The sequence below is a fragment of the Scyliorhinus torazame genome, chromosome 13, assembly GCF_047496885.1.
Source record: "Scyliorhinus torazame isolate Kashiwa2021f chromosome 13, sScyTor2.1, whole genome shotgun sequence".
Classification (NCBI taxonomy): Eukaryota; Metazoa; Chordata; class Chondrichthyes; order Carcharhiniformes; family Scyliorhinidae; genus Scyliorhinus; species Scyliorhinus torazame.
Genome location: NC_092719.1, coordinates 214,540,825 through 214,561,918, shown reverse-complemented (window position 1 = coordinate 214,561,918; position 21,094 = coordinate 214,540,825). Strand labels below are relative to the sequence as shown.

At 49.3% G+C, this 21,094-nt stretch overlaps 1 protein-coding gene across 1 annotated transcript in view; it reads right to left on the bottom strand.

Moving 5' to 3' along the window:
• Positions 1-18,590, bottom strand: part of podxl2 (podocalyxin-like 2) — a 77,384-nt gene extending 58,794 nt beyond the window's left edge. The window contains exons 1-2 of the mRNA XM_072473043.1: positions 18,455-18,590; positions 18,042-18,256 (exon numbers count right to left, since the gene is read on the bottom strand). Of these exons, the coding sequence (XP_072329144.1) occupies positions 18,042-18,069 (28 nt within the window). The 5' untranslated portion in view covers positions 18,070-18,256; positions 18,455-18,590. The remainder of the gene's footprint in view (positions 1-18,041; positions 18,257-18,454) is intronic.
• Positions 18,591-21,094: the final 2,504 nt, after the last annotated feature.

Below are 21,094 nucleotides of genomic sequence, written 5' to 3'. Positions count from 1 at the left end.
GGGGGTGGTCCGGGGCGCGCGAGCCGTCCGAAGGCGGGGAGGGGACTATTTCGCGGCCGGGTCGGTGAGCGGTGGCCGCCATGTTGCACGGCACGGCCGCTGCAGGCTGCCGCTGTGCGCATGTGTAGCCGTGGTCCCGGCAATTCTCCAGGCCGTATCGGCAGCTAGAGTTGGGTGCTCTACGCTGCCTCCCTGCGAGCCCCCAGCAAAACGGAGAATCGCTGGCCATTTTTTCCGGTGTAGAACGCCACCGTTCCCACATCGGCGTGGGGATGTAGCCCCACAATCGGAGAGTCCAGCCCGTTATCTCCGAATGGAAACCATTATGCGATACGACTACATATTGTTCACTGGCAAAATAGGCCCTCCGCATCCTCCATCCTATTAAGGGGTAGGAAGACACAATCCATTGCTTCTTCCTTGTTACTTGGTTATGTTGAGGGCGGCACGGTGGCGCAGTGGTTAGCACTGCTGCCTCACGGTGCCGAGGTCCCAGGGTCGATCCCGGCTCTGGGTCACTGTCCGTGTGGAGTTTGCGCATTCTCCCCATGTTTGCGTGGGTTTCGCCCCCACAACCCAAAGATGTGCAGGCGAGGTGGATTGGCCATATCTTTTTATTAAAACAGTAAAAAATATATACAAGGCCAAACAGTACAAACACTAATTTTGCGTTGGAGAAACAGGGTACCCTCCCCTCAGTACCAACGTACAGGGGGGGCGGGGGGGTAGGATACTCTGGATATTAAAACAGTTCACAACACAGTTGCACAAAAAACAAACAGTCAAGCACTAAACCTTGTGCTGCAGAGACCAGATACAATTGGGTACTCTGGAGCGGCGAAGAACAGAATTATTCCCGCGCACACCGGGTTCTCCCGCTCTGTGACATGTCCTTGGTGCAGTCTATAGTTCTTCTCACCGCCTCCCGATCCTGTCGGGGACTGTGCCTGAACATCACCAGAAGATCAAAGTTGGAAAGCGCTCCTTGTACACGACGCAACAGCCGAACTGTCAGGTTTTAATCGGCTTTTCTGGAAACTGTGTTTCAATCCGTCAGTCATTTATTCTGGCTTTAAAATGAAAAAGGTAGCACATTCCCCAGATCGCTCAATGAGAAATTACATCAAACAGGGCAGAACTGAGGCACACAGACCAGCGACATCCCAGATTCGCTCCTTGGTCTATGTAGAGTTTGCGGAACTTAATGGTTTCCTGCTTCAGGTAACCTCAGTGCTCAAGGCCAGAGTCGCCGTGGACCCCGACCCCAGCCAGAATGTGACTTTCGGAGAAAGAGAGAGTGAGAGAGAGAGAGGAGAGAGAAAAGAGAGCAGAAGGAGAAAAGATGGCGAGAGAGGTAGAAAGAGGAATAAAGAGAGAGAAAGAGAGATAGAAAAAAGGAGCCAGCAAGAGAGAAAGGGAGCGTGAGAAAAAGAAAGCAAGCAAGAGAGAAAAAGTGAGAAAGAGAAGGAGAAAGGAAAAAACTAACTTTTATTTATATAATCTTCATTAGTGTCCCAAGTAGGCTTACATTAACACTGCAATGAAGTTGCTGTGAAAAGCCCCTAGTCGCCACATTCCGGCGCCTGTTTGGGTGCACAGAGGGAGAATTCAGAATGTTCAATTCACCTAACAAGCACGTCTTTCAGGACTTGTGGGAGGAAACCGGAGCACCCGGAGGAAACACACACAGACACAGGGAGAACGTGCAGACTCCGCACAGACAGTGACCCAAGCCGGGAATCAAACCCGGGTCCCAGCGCTGCGAAGCAACAGTGCTAACCACTGTGCGACCGTGCCGCCCAACATAGTGCCTTTCACAATCTCGGTGTCTCTCAATGTCCTTTCCAGCCCATGAAGTACAGCTTAACATGAGGAAAGGGGAGAGAAAACTCGGGGCGAAGAGGGGACAAAAGGCACTCCATGAGTTTCGACCAACTATTCTGCTCAGATGACTGTCGGTATGGATCAGAGTGACCACATTTCACCTCTCCCGTCAGCAAACCAGTCAATAAGGGGCCGATCACTACACCCTTCTAATAATACACTCCCGCTCCAATCTGATCTGTCACACATTTTAGCGACAACCAGTGGCAGCCGAGTGCATGATCGACATCAGTGACTCTGCGGCATTTGAGGTTTGCAGCCTGTGAATAATGGATTTGTGGCATTCATCGCTAATCGCTGCCCTCGGCTCTTCTGGAAGATTCTGGGCAAAAGCTGCAGGATTCTACACAGCAAAGTGGCCGTCCATTAAATGACTCAAATCAGAAATAAATTACCTCCTATTTTACTTATTATTTGGGGAGGGCACGGGTAATATTTTGCTTCCCCGATGACTGAAGAGGGAAATGCTTCACTTGATTCTGACCAAAAAGACTTGCATTTCTATAGCACTTTTCTGGGAAGCACTTTTCAAACTTTCACACAGCAAGAACCCATAAACAGCAGATGAACATACGAATGAGGAGTAGTAGGCCACTCAGCCCCTCGAGCCTGCCCCGCCATTCAATGAGACCGTGGCTGATCCGACTGTAACCTCAACCCCGCATTGCTGCCGACCCCCCCGATAACCTTTCACCCCCTTGTTAATCAAGAATCTCTCTCGCTCTGCCTTAAAAATATTCAAAGACTCTGCTTCCATTGCCTTTTGAGGAAGCGAGTTCCAGAGACCACAACATTTTGAGAGAAAACATTTCTCTTGATCTCTGCCCAAAAATTTAGAGTACACAATTATTTTTTTTCCCCAATTAGGGGGTAATTTTTCGGGTTGTGGGGGTGAGACCCACACAGACACGGGGAGAATGTGCAAACTCCTCATGGACCGTGACCCGGGGCCGGGATCGAACCTGGGTCCTCAGCGCCGTGAGGCAGTTGCGCTAACCACTGCGCCACCCTGGACCACCCCTTATTTTTAAGTAGTGATCCACGTTCTCGATTCCCCCACATGTGGAAGCAATGAAATAATGGTCATGAAGTGGGAAATGGTTCAGAAGGGCACTTGGCACAGAAGATGGCTGCCTGACACACAGGATGGAGACACAGAGAATAAAGCAGACATAACTGATGCCTGGAGCCCAGCAGGGTGCCAGTGGGACAGATAGGAACAGATCCAGGACACAGGGAGCCAGACAGGAAGATTAAGAAATACATAAATGCGGGACACCACTTGAATAAAGCGGACTTCAGCCAAGGTGTACACAATGATATGCTAATACGAATGTCTTGGGCCATTTCCTAAAACAAAGGGACAATCGATACTGCTTTCCTGCTGCTGCCTGTAACCTGTAAAACCTATTTGGACTGTGGCCATGTGTAAATGGCAAAATGCTTACAAATAGCGATGTGCAATCTATAAAATGTTTAAAGATAACAAGATGATAATTGTTTTGTATCTGGGCCCATTGTGAACCCAAAGTATAAAATGAATGACTGCCATTCAAACCACGGGAAAGGCTGGCTACCGTACCGTGGGGTACGTACGCTTTCTCCCGAAGCTTCGTGTAACAATAAACTGCACTAATTGGACACAGCAAGTCTGGCTCCTGAAGTGGTCGATTTTTCCCACAACAGTCAGATAATACTATGTCCAAATTCGATGCAGCAAAGTTACCCATCCAGTTATTTTGTTACTCTTTGTAGTGGTTTGACAGACCAATTCAGAGTGCGGTTACGTGTCGATGACTTTGGGTTATCACTGGATTCACATACAAGCCCAGAGTGGGTAAGGAGGGTGGGACACCAGTTGCGTCTTTAAACGACAGTCTGATAGCTTTACGGACCCATTTGCCGGTGGGCCTACCTCTGCATCATTCACCCGTGGCCAGTTGATTAAATAAAGACCGTGAAAAATTCAATTTCCTGGGGCAATGCAGCTTTAGATTCATTGAGAGTCCTGCTGCAGAGCGCCAGAGGAATTGGCCGCATCACAAGCCTTTCCAAATTAGCCTTGACCCTGACTGTTACAGAAGGAGCTGCATTTACAGCCTTCAAAACCCTAGTCAATTCACCGAAGCAAACACAGAAAAAAACCGACCTCTGTGGTCAACACACTCGCTGAAGCTATGGTCACCCCCATTTCATGGTATTGCGCCTTAAGACCATAAAGACATAGGAGCAGAATTAGGCCACTCGGCCCATCGAGTCTGCTCCGCCATTCAATCATGGCTGATATTTTTCCCATCACCATTCTCCTGCCTTCTCCCCATAACCCCTGATCCCCTTATTAACCAAGAACCTATCTATCTCTGTCTTAAAGACACTGTGATTTGGCCTCTTCAGCCTTCTGCGGCAGAGCTCCACAGATTTGCCCCTGAAGAAATTCTTCCTCATCACTGTTTTGAAGATGAGGTTGTGTCCTCAGTCAAAGTTAGGTTCAAGAAGCTGGGGTTGCTTCCCTCACGGAGATTTGGTCGAGGTGTATAAGATTATGGCAGGGTTAGGTGAGATAATCAAAGAAAGGTTGTTCCCATTAGCTGGAGTGACGAAGATTAGGGGACACAGATTTAAAGTTTTGAGCGGGAGATGGGTGGGCGGGGAAATCTTTTTTCTTTTTACACAGCAAGTGGCGATGGCCTGGAACCAGCTGTCCATGTGGATGGTGGGAAATTGGACCGAAACGTGAGGGAAATAAACTTGCAACGTCACAAGGATAGAGCAGTGGAAGGGGATTGATTAGTTTGTTCTACAGAAAGCCGACAAGAACTTGATGGGGGAATGGCCTTCTTCGGTAATGGCTCTATGACTGAATGGCAACACTGTAGTGTTCTTTGTGTCACTAAATTCAGGATGGTTGACGTAGTGTTCACAAAGACCACAAAATAGCTTTAACTTGAACAAAGCTATAAATTTATTAACACTACTAATTTGGATTCAACACTTACTCCTAGATAATACAGTTGATAATAAACATATAATTTAGACTCATCTACTACTAATCTCTACACTATTACATTAACTATGATCTGCTCTCACTCACACTATCTTACCTTCAGCCTGCTCTCTAGCCTTCTCCTCAACCTCTCTGCCATAAGACTTAGCATCAATGTCTTATATACTTGTACATCTAGCTCCCTCTAGTAGTTGAGTTATGCATTTCATTAACCCTTGCAGTTCTTACATTCATGATAATACCCCAAACGCCATGCAAAATGTGCTTAAAATCGTTAAGGGTTTAAACAGGATAAATACAGAGACACTATTCCGAATAGCATGTGACTTGATAACCAGGGGCACAGGTTCAAGATGTTTGGCAAAACCATTATTATGCAGTTCAGATAGGATAGTCGATATAAATTTAAGAGTGTCTTTCAAAAGGGAATTGGGTAAATTGGAAGTGGAGCTGAGTCCACAAAAGATCAGCCATGATCTCATTGAATGGCGGAGCAGGCTCGAGGGGCCAGATGGCCTACTCCTGCTCCTAGTTCTTATGTTCTTATGTTCTTATGTTCTTATGTAAATACTCTGGGATCTGGGGAAAAAGCCAGTTGGTAAGACTCACTGGATTGTTTTTTTATAAGAACATAAGAAATAGGAGCAGAAGTAGGCCATTCGGCCCATTGAGTCTGCCCCGCAATTCAATGAGACCGTGGCTTATCCGATTGTGGTCTTCAATGCACTCTCCTGCCTGTCCCCCAGAACTCCTTTGTCGATCAAAGATTTATCAGTCCAGAATATATTGAATGACCCAGGCTCCACAGCGTGCTGGCAAAGAGAATTTCAAAGACTAAAAACCCTCCGACAGAAGAAATTCCTCCTCAGCGCTGCCTTATAAAGGAGACCCCCTTATTTTTAAACTGTGCCCCTGGTTCTAGATTCACCCACGAGAGGAAATATCCTCTCAGCATCTACCCTGTCAAGCCCCCTTTCGAATATGTTTCAATATGATCACCTCTCATTTTTCTAAGCTCCGATGCGCAAAGACGCAACCTTCCCTTATAAAACAACACCTTCACCCCACAAATCAGCCCAGCAAAGTTTCTCTTAGCTGCTTCCAATGCAAGTATATTGCTCCTTAAGCAATGAAATCAAAAGTGTACACAGTGCTCTACGCGAGGTCTCTGTGTCTTGTTAAGTTATAACTTAACAAGACTTAAACACCCCTTTTAATAAAGACTTGCCTCTTGCCCAAAAACTGGTACACTAACCTTTTCAGACTTTAGTTTGATGTTGTCCAACCTGCTGCACATTTCCACAGTTCTTGGTTTACATTTCAGTTATATTGCAGGGTTTGTTATAGTTCACGTTTAGTTACACTGCAATTCTACTTGTACCAAACTGAATAGTCAGTTTATGGTACAGGTTGTTGTACCACACAGTTAATTACACCACACTGCACTAAACTGCATGACAGTGAAATTGCCATAAGTCAAACTCAGGTGACACAACATTCCAATTATGTCAAAGCCGTCAACCATTCTCGTTGGCGGAAAGCAAATCCCATAGAGCGATGTCCACGATAAGCCGGAATTCCACACTGGTAACCCCAAATTAGCCTAACTTGTCTTATGACGGCACCGACCAATCAGAACACAGTTGGACTCCTCAAGAGCGTGAAACCATGGAGCGCCAGGCAGGCCGGTATTCAATATGGTGATCCCCCGTGTGAGAGGGGGGCGCAAAAGCTGTGAAGACGACTAAAGCTGTGAGGAAGTTAAAAGACTTCAAGCTGACGCTCTTGCCTCCCAACACCATGGTCTAAACCCCAGCCAATGAGTCAAAAGGTGTTTCGGAACCTGAAAAACCAGTACTGATCACTCAGGTTTTTGAGGTCATTTCGACAAGGCGCAGGAGTACAATCCAGCTATTCTAGAGGCCATGTTCATGATGAAGAAGACATGGATAATGGGGAGTGAAGCCACAGTTGCCAACTGCTTCTAGCAGGCTGGGTTCAAACAGGCTACAACTGCACAAGATGTCAAGAGCGACGAGGGGCAGGGTGAGGCCAGCCAACCCAGTGAGGAAACACTTTGCTTTGACTCGTGAGAGGTTGACCTGGAAATTCTAGCGGAGACAACCATGGAAGCACTTGGGGACGTGGACCATTCTGACAGAGATGCAATCGTAGATGCAGTACATTCTTCAGCCGAGGAGGCCAATGGCTCTGAAGAGTCCAGTGAATACCCACTTGCCTGTTTCCCTACAGCTGACAGCACAAAGGCAGTAGAGATGTTCCAGCATTTCACACTGCACAGCACGAAAACAACAAAAGCGTCCGGGTCGGAAGACAGCACGCGAAGCCAGGAAAGGATTATGGAATTTTTCTGGTGCTAATCCTGATATTTCTCAATGTAAAGCTCCGGCCTTTCATAAGGCAAGGCCATTGTGAGATGTGAATAAATTGAATAAAGCATTTTTCACACATTCACTGCTTTACTGTGTTGTCATTTGAACCTGTTCTTTTTGACATAGCCCACGTTTGTAGACATGTTGAGTTACATAGAGACTCATTCATGTAGGAATGGGGCCTCCTCGGCTATCATGAAGCTCCGCCTAACACTAATTTGTGGGCAGATCCCGGAGGTCCGAGCATTGGGATTTCTCTGTATTTCACACAGTTTCTGCCCAGTACTTATGCAAACAATAATTTGGGTGGATTTAGGCAAGAGGTGCGAGTTAAGATTCAACACCTTGACCAAAAATCTGCACCTCCCACATTAGAACTGCAGCCTTAATTTCAATTAAGTTGAAATAAAGTTGACAGCATTCAGAACTAAAATTAGTGGTGCTGATGCAAAGTTCCAACTACTATTCATCTAGATTAATTAGCAATTATTAAGCACAATTCATATCATTTTTATCTTTCATCATAATAATTTGATATTCTAATATTATTTCATTGAAATTCATCTGGGGTTATGGAGTTCCTGTGATAATTCATGGTTAACACTTTAGTCACATTAAGTGAAGTCCATTATATTGATATAATTGTCTTCAATTATTTTTAATGGTTACCGTTAATTCTGCTATGCGGTAATTTTTCTTGCATTATAGACACATTCCACGCTGATCTATTCAGCCCACCCAAGGTGCGCCTCCCATCAAGAAGGAAAAACCCTTCCACACCGGACCTCAAAGCAAATTCCACCCGGACAAATGAATGGGAATCATTGGACATGACAAGCAAGTTCCTGGTCTCAAATCCAACCCAACAGCTGCCTGGTTTCAACCTCCCAGGGAAAGAGTGGTTCCACCCGTAACAGGTTCAGGACCGGCCACGGCCCCTGCTTGACCAACTTCCACAGATGGGGCACTAGTGTCAGCCCCCAATGTGCCTGTGGGAGGGAGCAAACTGTGCAGCACACCATAGAGGAATGTCCAATCCGCAGACCCAGCGCAGGCCGATCCGCACTCAACACAGCAACACTGGAGGAAACTACTTGGTTCAGGACTTGGCATTCGCTAAATAAAAATAAACACATTTTTAACAAGTCCCAGGTGCCAAACCCAGTCTACATAGTCACCTGATCTCTGGTGCGACAATATGTCTCTGTGCTCTTGGCCTAAGCTAGTGTCCCACCCACTGCTCCTCAAGCTCTGGGTTCTGGTCCCATTCTAAAACTACTTGTTCATGGAAAAGACTTTTGGGGGGGGGGGGGGGGGTGTCAGACAAGTTAGAGACAGAAATGGTAGCAGACCCAAAAGAGGTTAATGAGGCCTTACCGTGGGCTATACACCCTCACATACAATGAGGGAACAGTTCCTCAACTGACTGGATATCCCGGTTGTGGAGAGGACAGGAAACAAGGCCTGGAACCATCGTTAGAGTTGAGCAAAATCGTGGAGTGCATTAATTCCATGCAGTCAGGGAAAGCGGCGAGACCGGATGGACTCCTGACAGACTTTCACAAAATATTTGCAGCAGTGCTGGCCCCGCACTTGCGGGAGATGTTCAATGCCTCAATGTCTAAGGGGCTCCTGCCGTCTAAGCTGGCCCAGGCCTCAATCTCACTGATCCCCAAAAAGGACAAAGACCCGACAGAGCGTGGATCATACAGACCCATCTCTCTCCTAAGAAGTTTTTTTTGTCTTACTTTTCCTGAGTTGCAAAGCCAGAACTCAGAGCATGGACAGGGGTGAACCCCTAATCCAGCTCCTTGCCTGCTCCAAAAAACAATTCAAATCCAAACTGAATCCAATTCATGGTCCCCAGAAGAGAGACATACCAGATCTGAGCCAAAAGGCCGAGAAGCGATGACCCATCTCTCTCCTAAATACTGATGTGAAAGTCTTAGCGAAAGCACTGGTGAGGCGGATGGAGAGCTGCCTGCCAGAGGTCATCGCGGAAGATCAGACCAGGTTTGTCACAGTGTACTGACCACATCCGGGGAGAGGACGCCAGAGGTGATCATCTCCCTGGACACTGAGAAAGCTTTCGATCGAGTAGAATGGAGGTACCTCCTGGAGGTTTTGGAACGGTTTGGGTTTACAGCAGGGTACAGAGTGTGGATGAAGCTCCTGTACAGCGCTCATGGTGAGCGTACGGACGTACATCACCAGCTCAGAGTACTTCCAGCTGCACAGGGGAACCCATCATCCCTGCTCCTATTCTCACTGCCAATCGAACCACTGGCCATCTCCCTGAGATCGGCGGAGTGGTGGACGGGTATTCGGACAGGGGGCAGAGATCATAGGAGTCTCGCTCTATGAGGATGACCTGCTCCTCTACGTGTCGAATCCCCTGGCCAGCATACTAAATATAACGGGAATCCTTAGGGAGTTTTGTACCTTCTCAGGTTCCAAACTCAATCTGGGAAAGAACAAAGAAAAGTACAGCACAGGAACAGACCCTTCGCCCCCCCCCCCCACCCCCCCCAAGCCTGTGCCGACTATGCTGCCCGTCTAAACTAAAATCTTCAGCACTTCCGGGGTCCGTATCCCTCTATTCCCATCCTATTCATGTATTTGTCAAGATGCCCCTTAAAAGTGGGAGATCTTCCCGGTGATCCTCCGAGAGGGAGGAGCGGAGCTGGAAGAACCACCGTTTAAACTGACCCAAACCAAGGTCACCAAGATCCAAGTGGTCCACAGCTGGAAGAGGCTCCACAAACGGAACCTCTCCAGCCGGGTGGAGGAGGTGAAGAGGGACCTGCGAAGATGGGACTCACTCCCCCTTACGCTAGTGGGAAGGAAACAGAAAGTCAAAACGAACGTGCTGCCTAGATTCCGCTTTGTATTCAGATCACTCCCGATCTTCATCAACAAATCCATTCTCCACCAGGGTTTATAAGTTAATCGTGGCCTTCGTCTGGGCGGGAAGAGTCTCTCAGATACGCAAGATCATCCTACAGCGACACGAGAAGGCCTGGGCCTACCGAACCTCCTATTCTACCACTGGGCAGCAAACACGGAAAGGGTGAGGGGATGACTGAGGGAACCGGAGGTGGACTGAGTCTGAACAGGCCTTCTGCACAGGGAGGTCACTCTCTGAGCACTGGTCACCGCACCACTCCCACCGCTGCGAACTAGCTCAGGCGCCATTTCAAGCTTGGCGAGGATAGACACCAGACTTGGGACATGCAGGGAGGACAGAAGGCCACAGAGTGAAGGACATGTACGTGAACAATAGACTGGTAGCTCTGGGGGAGGGGGGGGGGACTCTGAGAGAGGCTCCAACTCCCGAAAGGTAATGAACTCAGGTACCTGCAGCTGCGCTACGTTCGCCGCAAGGAGACAAAATCATCCCCCCGAGACCCGGACACACACTTCGGGACACAATAGTAAGGCTGGACTGATTAGGGGACAACAAATGTGGCAACATCTGTGGACGCCTCATCGAAAACATCAGGATCCCACTGGGCGAGACCAAACAGAAATGGGAGGAGGAGCTGGGCATGGAGTTAGAAGGAGGACTCTTGGTCAAGGAGCTGTACAGGATCAACTCCACCTCCTCCTGTGGCGGAGGGCTAAGCCTGCTGCAGCTCAAGGTGGTCCACAGAGCACAGCTTACGAAGACACGCATGAGCGAGTTCTTCCCGGACGTGGAGGATAAGTGCGAGCGGTGTCAAGGGGTCCCGGACACGTGTTCAGGTCCTGCCCCAGACTCGGGGGGGTCCTGGATGGCCCTTTGCGAGGCCGAGGGGGCCGAGATGGAACCGTACCCATCTGTGGCGGTCTTCAGGGTGTCAGAGATCCAGAGTACTGAACAGGGAAGGGGGCGGACGCCTTGGCAGTCACCTCACTGACCGGCAGGCGGATTCGTCTGCTGGGCTGGAAGTCGGCAGCTCCACCCAGAGCCTCAGGGTTCCAGCACGTAGGGAAAATAAAATTCTCGATAAGGGGGTCTGAGGAGAGATTCCACGACATGTGGAAGAAGTTTACAAACCTCTTTGCAGATTGTTTGCAATCCGGTAGAAGGGGGGGGGGCAGATAAGAGGAGGGGGTTAATAGAAAGGGGGCCAGGGAGCACTGTCTGGGTGAAAGGGAGCTCACATATAGCAGAGAAGGAATGGAGAGGAAGGCCGTTCACGGGTGGGCGCACAGATCCCCCCCACATGTGCCAAACCGGGAAGGTGAACCATCCCGGAGAAGATGATTACCTCGTTTATTTGGAGGAGGGGGGGGAAGGTGGCGGGGATTAGGAAGGTGTTTCTGCAGAGAGGACGGCAGGCTGGGGGCTGTGCCTCCTGAATCTATTATATTATTACTGGGCGGCGAACGCGGAGATGGTGAGGAGCTGGGTTTTGGAGGGTAAACGCCTCAACCTCGTGCATGAGGTTGGGGCTGATACAGTTGAAGGTGGTATATAGGGCGCACCTCACGAGGGTGAGGATGAGCCGACGCTTTGAGAGGGTGGAGGATGTGTGTGAGTGGTGGGGGAGGAGCCCCGCAAACCACGTTCACATGTTTTGGTCCTGCCCGAATCTGGAGGGGTATTGGAGGGACGTCTTTGAGGTCATCTCGGGGGTGGTGCACGGGAGACTCGAATCAGGTCACCGAGAAGCCATATTCGGGGTGTCGGATCAGCCGGGTTCAAAGATGGTACGGAGGCAGATGTCTTAGCCTTCGCCGCGCTGATTTCCCGGAGGCTGGTCTTGCTGGGATAGAGGTCAGCTTTTCCACCCTGCGCCTCAGCGTGGCGGGGGGGACCTGCTGGAATTTGTGACGCTCGGGAAGGTGAAGTTTCAGCTCAGGGGGAGGATGGAAGGGTTTCATAGATTCATAGAATTTACAGTGCAGAAGGAGGCCATTCGGCCCATCGAGTCTGCACCGGCTCTTGGAAAGAGCACCCTTCCCAACCGCACACGTCCACCCTATCCCCATAACCCAGTAACCCCACCCAACACTAAGAACAATTTTGGACATTTAGGGCAATTTATCATGGCCAATCCACCTAACCTGCACATCTTTGGACTGTGGGAGGAAACCGGAGCACCCGGAGGAAACCCACGCAGACATGGGGAGAACATGCAGACTCCGCACAGACAGTGACCCAAGCCGGAATCGAACCTGGGACCCTGGCGCTGTGAAGCAATTGTGCTAACCACTGTGCTACCGTGCTGCCCACTAACACTAGTTCTACAATTCATGGGCATTATTTATCCTGCACTTTCAAGAATTGGATGCCATCGAACATTAGGGGAGAGGGGAGGGAAGAGTGTGTGTGTGTGTGTGTGTGTGTGTGTGTGTGTGGTGGGGGGGGGGGGGGGGGGGGGGGAGTGTATGGTTTATTGTTTACCATGTATGGGATGACCGCGGATTCTCTTTTTCTTTCTTGTTTTGTATTTGGGATGTAGGAGGGTGGTTTGGTTTTGTGTAACGAATGGGATGCTGGTCGGGGGTTTGCTGTTGTATTTGTTATTGTTGGTTATCTTTTGCTGAAAATGTGAAAAATGAGGAGAATAAAAATATTCTTTGAACGAAAGGGAGAAGGAAATCTGCTGTCCTTATTTGATCTGGCCTACACGTCTCTCCAGATCCCCAGTAATGTGGTTGGCACTTAATTACCCTCTGAAATGGCCTAGCAGCCACTCAGTTGAAGGGCAACTGGGGATGGTCTAAAATGCTGGCCTTGCCATGATGGCCATATCCCACTATATAATAAATTAAAATATAAAAGATGAAATGAAATGAAAATTTGCAGCAGCTCAGCAAGCTCTCACACATATTAATTGTGGTAAGTGATCAGGTAAGCAATATCCAGTTACACTGGTTAAGATCATGGAATGAAACAGCACGGGAGGTGGACATTGTGTCTATGCTGAACCTTCAATTATTCCCTCTCCCTGCTCTTTTCCCCAGAGCCCTATAAATATTTCCCCTTCAATTATTTATCCAATTTTCATTTGAAAGTTACTATTAAACCAGTTTCCATTGCCCTTTCCGACAATAAATCTCAATGCAATTCGCTGCATTTCCTCCCATCAGTCCTGATTCTTTTGCCAATCACCTCAAATCTTTGTCCTTGGGTTATGGGGTCTTTTTGCCACTGGAAACAATCTTATTTTCTCTCTCAAAGCCATTCACGGTGTTGAACGCCTCCATTAAATCCTCTCTTAACCTCCTCAACTCGAACGTGAACAAACCTTTCCAGTCTCTGTATAATTCTAGTAAACCCCCTTGTCAAGGTTTTGACATCCTTCCTAAAGTGTGATGTCCAGGACGACACCCCAGCTCAAGCCAAACCGAGGTGTTTTAAAAAAGTTTAAGCATAACTTCCTTGTTTTTTCAGTCTGTCCCTTTATTAAATGTAAGGATTCTATATGTCTTTTTAACAGCCTTTTCAATTTGTTTTGCTTCTTCAAAGATTTCCTCAGAATCCCTGTAGTGCAGGAGGCCATTCGGCCCATCAAGTTTGTAACAACCCTCAGAAAGAGCACACTATCCAAGCCCAATCCCCCGCCCCATCCCAGTAACCCCACCTAACCTGCACAGCTTTGGACACTAAGGGGCAATTTATCCTGACCAATCCACCTAACCTGGACATCTTTGGACCGTGGGGGGAAACCGGAGCACCCGGAGGAAACCAACATAGACACGGGGAGAAAGTGCAAACTCCACACAGACAGACAGTCACCCGACGTTGGAATCGAACCCAGGTCCCTGGTGCTGTGAGACAGCACTGCTAACCACTGTGCCGATTTGTCTACATAAACTCCTAGGTCTCTCTGTTCCGGCATCTCCTTCAAACCGGTACCGTTTATTCATCTTGCCTCTTCCTCATTCTTCCTATCAAAAATGTATTATTTCACATTTCTCGGTGTTAAATTTGATCTGACAAGGTTGAGCTATAAATAGCCCATACTTTTCTTTGTATAAATTCTTTGTGTCCACGAGAGAGGCTAAATGGGGCAGCGTTTAAGGTCACAACCAAAAAGCAATGCCGGATACTGCAGCACTGTGAATGTTAGGCTGGATTATAAAGAACAAAGAACAAGGAAAAGTACAGCACAGGAACAGGCCCTTCGGCCCTGCAATCCTGCACCGACCATGGCTGCCCGTCTGAACTAAAATCTTCGACACCTCCGGGGTCCGTATCCCTCTATTCCCATCCTGTTCATGTATTTGTCAAGGTGCCCCTTAAACGTCACTATCATCCCTGCTTCCACCACCTCCTCCGGCAGCGGGTTCCAGGCACCCACTACCCGCTGTGTAAATAACTTGCCTCGTACATCTCCTCTAAACCTATGCCCCCTAGTAATTGACCCCTCTACCCTGGGAAAAAGTCTCTGACTATCCACCTTGTCTATGCCCCTCAGAATTTGGTAGACCTCTACATATTATATATTCAAGTGCAGGGGATAGGACTTAAACCCACAACTTTCTGAGAGCATTGACCAGCACCACACACTAATGTTGACAAACTGCATGTATAAGGTGGGGGAAATACTCAGCAGTCAGGCAGCGTTGGTGAAGAGAGAAACAGAGCTAACATTCCAAGGCAGTGACCTTTCAGCAAGGTCCCTGACAGAATGAGTGCACCGTGAACGGCTAGATTTTTCCTTCAAGCTTCCCCTGGAGTTTCGGCTGGGGCTCAGGGGTTGCACTGTTTGCCTCTAATTTAGAAGCTTCTGCGTTCAAGTCCGGTTGCAGGGTTTGAGCATAAAAAATCAATGCTGAGGGGGTGTTTCATAGAATTGACTGTGCAGAAGGAGGCCATTCGGCCCATCGGGTCTGCACCGGCTCTTTGAAAGAGCACCCCTCCCAAGTCCACACCTCCGCCCCATCCCAATAGCCCAGCAACCTGATCCAACACTAAGGGCAATTTGGACACTAAGGGACAATTTAGCAGGGCCAATCCATCTAACCTGCACATCTTTGGTCTGTGGGAGGAAACCGGAGCACCCGGAGGAAACCCACGCAGAAAGGGGGAGAACATGCAGACTCCGCACAGGCAGCGACCCAAGCCGGGACTCAAACCTGCGACCCTGGAGCTGTGAAGCAATTGTGCTAACCCTATGCTACCGTGTTACAAAGTGTTACATCGCAGGAGGTGCTATCTTTCGGATGAGGCCTTGTCTGCCCTCTCAGGTCGATTTAAAAGATCCAGGGTTACATTTTGATAGGCACGAAAGTTCTCCCTGGTATCCAGGCCAATATTTATCCGTTGATCAACATCACAAAACCAGATGATCACTTTGCTGTTGGTGGGAGCTTGCTGTGCATAAATTGGATGCCCCGTTTCCTACATAACAACAGCAACTACACTTCAAAATTACTTCATTGTCTGGAAGGTACTTTGATCCAGTCAGTAGTCACAAAAGGAGCATTAAAAATGCAAATCCCCCCCCCCACCGCCCCAAACATCTCTCTCACCATTCCTACAATAAGAAGTCTTCCTCAGATGAAGGAAGGAGCAGTGCTCCGAAAGCTAGTGTTTGAACCAACCTGTTGGACTTTAACCTGGTGTTGTAAGACTTCTTAACTGTGCTTACCCCAGTCCAACGACGGCATCTCCACATCATTCCTACAATGGTGGCAAATCTCTCTATTTGTTTAACAGTCCCCGTGGGTTTAATTTTAACCCTATCAGTGCCTGTGGCTCACAGCAGCTCTCACCAACTGGGCAGTTCACCATCTCGGGCATTACGGGAACAAATCTTCAAACAGCCCCCAAGGCAAAACTTGGCAAGTAGAACCGTTTAAAGTCGGTCTGTTCAATAAGTGAGCCATGCAAAATAAGTAAATTAAACTTAAAAAAACCCTCCAAATTCTTAATCTCCGATTTACCTCCATCGTAACTTTATCCGACCTGACATTTCGTACTTCCCTGTAAAAGAATGCAGAACCTTTTTGTGATCGGCTGTGACTCAGTAGGCAGCACTCCTGTCTCTGAGTCAGGAGGTTGTGGGTTTAAATCCCACACCATGATGCTGGAGGGCAGATTTGAGGCTGTTGCTTTAGCACAGTGCTGAGGGAGTGTGGTGCTGTCTTGTGGATAAGACATTAAACTGAGTGAGGCCCCTGCATGCTGGATCTCTCAGCACTATTCGGAGGAGGAGGTGGAGGTCACCTCAACCCCCATCACTAAACGTTGAAATGCAAAATCGGCACAGTCGCAGAGGACCAGAGGCTGTTTTGCCCTTTGAGGGGGAGAGCTGACTGGTGGTGATTTAACCGGAGGATCACCACACCTCAGGCGAGGGGGGGGTGAGGTTGAGAAGGTGAGGCCTTCATGAATAACCTCAGCTGATACGGGAATTGAACCCATGCTCTCGTAGTCCCACCGCATCACAAACCTGCCGTCCAGCCAACTGAGCTAAACCGACCCCCTCCAACCATTATACTCTTTTTAATAAACAAAAAACAAACTAATGAGACGGGGGGGGGGGCGCGATTCTCCGAGCCCCGCGCCAAGCCAGAGAACCACCGCAACCGCGCCACGCCTACGCCGACCTGCGATTCTCCGAGGTGCGGAGAATCGGCGCCATTTGCGCTGGCATGTTTGGTGCGGCGCCGGTCGCGGGGGGGCCGCCGATTCTCCAGCCCGGATGGGCCGAGCGGCGCGTGGAAACGGCAGAGTCCCGCCGGCGCCGTTCACCCCTGGTCGCTGCCGGCGGGAACTCTGCGCGAAGGGTCGGGGGGCGGCCTGTGGGGCGGGGAAAAGCGCTCCTTCACCGGGGGGGGGGGGGGGGGGCTCCGATGGGGTCTGGCCCGCGATCGGGGCTCACCGATCAGCGGGCCGGCCTCTCCCCCCCCCGGGCCTGGCTTCCGGCCCCAGACCCCCCGTGCCATGTTGCGTCGGGGCCGGAGCATTGAAGAAGTCCCCCGCGCATGCGCGGGTTGGCGCGGTGCCCATTTGCCACCGGGAAGGGAGGCTGGAGCGGCGTGAATCGCTCCAGCGCCGTGCTAGCCCCCTGTGGGGGCCAGAATCGGTAGTCCTCGCGCCCGTTTTGTGCCATCGTGAAACGTGACGGCGTTGACGACAGCGCGAACACCTGGTCTCCCTTTTGGAGAATCTTTGAATTAAACAAACGATCAATAAATTAAACGAAGGGGTGGGGTGACAGCCCCCCTCAGGTGGGACGCTGTATCTAAAACAAAACGCAAGAGGAAACTTTAACAAACTAAACCAAAATATCATTACAGCTCCACCCCTCCCCTCCCCCCCCCCCCACCCCTCTCCCCTCCCCCCCCCCCCCCCCCACCCCCACCCACTACAACACATGGTGTGTCAGTTACCGCACTGCTGTGTGTGGGATCTTGCTGTGCGCAAATCAGCTGCCTCGTTACCTGCAACAGCGACAGCACCCCCGAACAAAAAGTCCTTCATGGGCTGTAAGGGGCTTTTGGGACGTTCTGGGGGAGTGGTTGAAGGCGCTATGCAAATGCAGGCCCCCTTTCATTCACAGTTTGATTGCACACAGCATCTCCCGGAGCTGGTACTTTTCACTGTACTTCGGTACATGTGGCAATCAATCAATCAGGTAAAAATCGCCTCCCATTGAAGAATCTCCTCGGCAATATCTTACGCACTGCTTTACAATAGATCCTCACCCCCCCCCCCCCCCCCCCTCCCTCCCTCCCCAGTTATAATCAAAACCCCATCTCCCTCCCCTCAAAAGGGGGAGAGAGAGAGAGAGAGAGAGTCAAACGCTTTCACTCACCCAATGGACAAAGGAGTGGGAGGCTCATCGTGCAGAGGCAGAGGAGGAGAGGATGGTTTTTCTCTTCCTTCCCCCACTCCTCTCCTGCCTTTCCCTTCCTGAGGCTCAACGTTCTGTGTCTGGGAGGTTTCTTCAGAGGAGCTTCGTGTCTTTGAGCAGGTCCCCTGAGCGCGATGGGTTGAAACACCGCCTGGCACCCTCGCCCTCTTGTCGTCCTAGCCAGAGAAAACAATTGGGTTAAAAACACTGCATGAAAATCTATTGCCAATCAATGGTAGACGCGCCAGCCTCTCCGCTAGCCCGCTCCGGGGGTAAGTGCAGCTTGTAGCAATCCAGGTGGGTGAAACTTACATGCGTTCATTTCACAAATGCGTCTCCTCCCCCAGCTTTACCCCTCCTTGTCTTCCTCCTACCTCTCTCTGCTGCTGGCAAAACTAGTGCAAATAACTTCTCCTCTTCTGCCCCCCTCTCCAACAGCGACTTTGCGGCTCTCTGTGTCAATTGCTGATGTTTGGTCAGAGGGAGACAGCAGATTGCGCAGTGTCTGTGTCCTCCCGGTCAGATCCTACCCGCTCCTGGGTCCTAAGCTCCTCCTGGCCAACTGCAAAACGTGGGTCCAGACCGCCTTAATCGGCTGGCAATAACTTTTCAAAGTTATCACACGATCGATGCCTCACTTCTCTCCCCCCCCCCCCCCTATTTTCACTGGTGTACACTTTTCAAAATTTAGAGTACCCAATTTTTATTTTCCAATTGAGGGGCAATTTAGCGCGGCCAATCCACCTACTCTGCACATCTTTGTGTTAGAACATAGAAAATACAGCACAGAACAGGCCCTTCAGCCCACGATGTTGTGCCGAACCTTTGTCCTAGATTAATCATAGATTATCATTGAATTTACAGTGCAGAAGGAGGCCATTCGGCCTATTGAGTCTGCACCGGCTCTTGGAAAGAGCACCCTACCCAAAGTCAACACCTCCACCCAACACGAAGGGCAATTTTGGACACTAAGGTCAATTTATCACGGCCAATCCACCTAACCTGCACATCTTTGGACTGTGGGAGGAAACCGGAGCACCCGGAGGAAACCCACGCAGACACGGGGAGAACGTGCAGACTCCGCACAGACAGTGACCCAAGCCGGAATTGAACCTGGGACCCTGGAGCTGTGAAGCAATTGTGCTATCCACAATGCTACCGGGCTGCCCTTAAGAACAAATAAATCTACACTATATAATTTTACCGTAATCCATGTACCTATCCAATAGCTGCTTGAGGTTCCTAATGTTTCCGACTCAACTACTTCCACAGGCAGTGCATTCCATGCCCCCACTACTCTCTGGGTAAAGAACCTACCTCTGACATCCCCCCTATATCTTCCACCATTCACCTGAAATTTATGTCCCCTTGTAATGGTTTGTTCCACCCGTGGAAAAAGTCTCTGACTGTCTACTCTATCTATTCCCCTGATCATTTTATAAACCTCTATCAAGTCGCCCCCTCATCCTTCTCCGTTCTAGTGAGCAAAGGCCTAGCACCCTCAACCTTTCCTCGTAAGACCTACTCTCCATTCCAGGCAACATCCTGGTAAATCTCCTTTGCACCTTTTCCAAAGCTTCCACACCCTTCCTAAAATGAGGCGACCAGAACTGTACACAGTACTCCAAATGTGGCCTTACCAAAGTTTTGTACAGCTGCATCATCACCTCATGGCTCTTAAATTCAATCCCTCTGTTAATGAACGCTAGCACACCATAGGCCTTCTTCACAGCTCTATCCACTTGAGTGGCAACTTTCAAAGATGTATGAACATAGACCCCAAGATCTCTCTGCTCCTCCACATTGCCAAGAACTCTACCGTTAACCCTGTATTCCGCATTCATATTTGTCCTTCCAAAATGGACAACCTCACACTTTTCAGGGTTAAACTCCATCTGCCACTTCTCAGCCCAGCTCTGCATCCTATCTATGTCTCTTTGCAGCCGACAACAGCCCTCCTCACTGTCCACAACTCCACCAATCTTCGTATCATCTGCAAATTTACTGACCCACCCTTCAACTCCCTCATCCAAGTCATTAATGAAAATCACAAACAGCAGAGGACCCAGAACTGATCCCTGCGGTACGCCACTGGTAACTGGGATCCAGGCTGAATATTTGCCATCCACCACCACTCTCTGACTTCTATCGGTTAGCCAGTTCGTTATCCAGCTGGCCAAATTTCCCACTATCCCATGCCTCCTTACTTTCTGCATAAGCCTACCATGGGGAACCTTATCAAATGCCTTACTAAAATCCATGTACACTACATCCACTGCTTTACCTTCATCCACATGCTTGGTCACCTCCTCCAAGAAGTCAATAAGACTTGTAAGGCAAGACCTACCCCTCACAAATCCGTGCCGACTATCCCTAATCAAGCAGTGTCTTTCCAGATGCTCAGAAATCCTATCCTTCAGTACCCTTTCCATGACTTTGCCGACCACCGAAGTAAGACTAACTGGCCTGTAATTCCCAGGGTTATCCCCATTCCCTTTTTTGAACAGGGGCACGACATTCGCCACTCTCCAATCCCCTGGTACCACCCCTGTTGACAGTGAGGACGAAAAGATCATTGCCAACGGCTCTGCAATTTCATCTCTTGCTTCCCATAGAATCCTTGGATATATCCCGTCAGGCTCGGGGGACTTGTCTATCCTCAAGTTTTTCAAAATGCCCAACACATCTTCCTTCCTAACAAGTATTTCCTCGAGCTTACCAGTCTGTTTCACACTGTTCTCTATATGGCCCCTCTCATTTGTAAATACAGAAGAAAAGTACTCGTTCAAGACCTCTCCTATCTCTTCAGACTCAATACACAATCTCCCGCTACTGTCCTTGATCGGGCCTACCCTCGCTCTAGTCATTCTCATATTTCTCACATATGTGTAAAAGGCCTTGGGGTTTTCCTTGATCCTACCCGCCAAAGATTGTTCATGCCCTCTCTTAGCTCTCCTAATCCCTTTCTTCAGTTCCCTCCTGGCTATCTTGTATCCCTCCAATGCCCTGTCTGA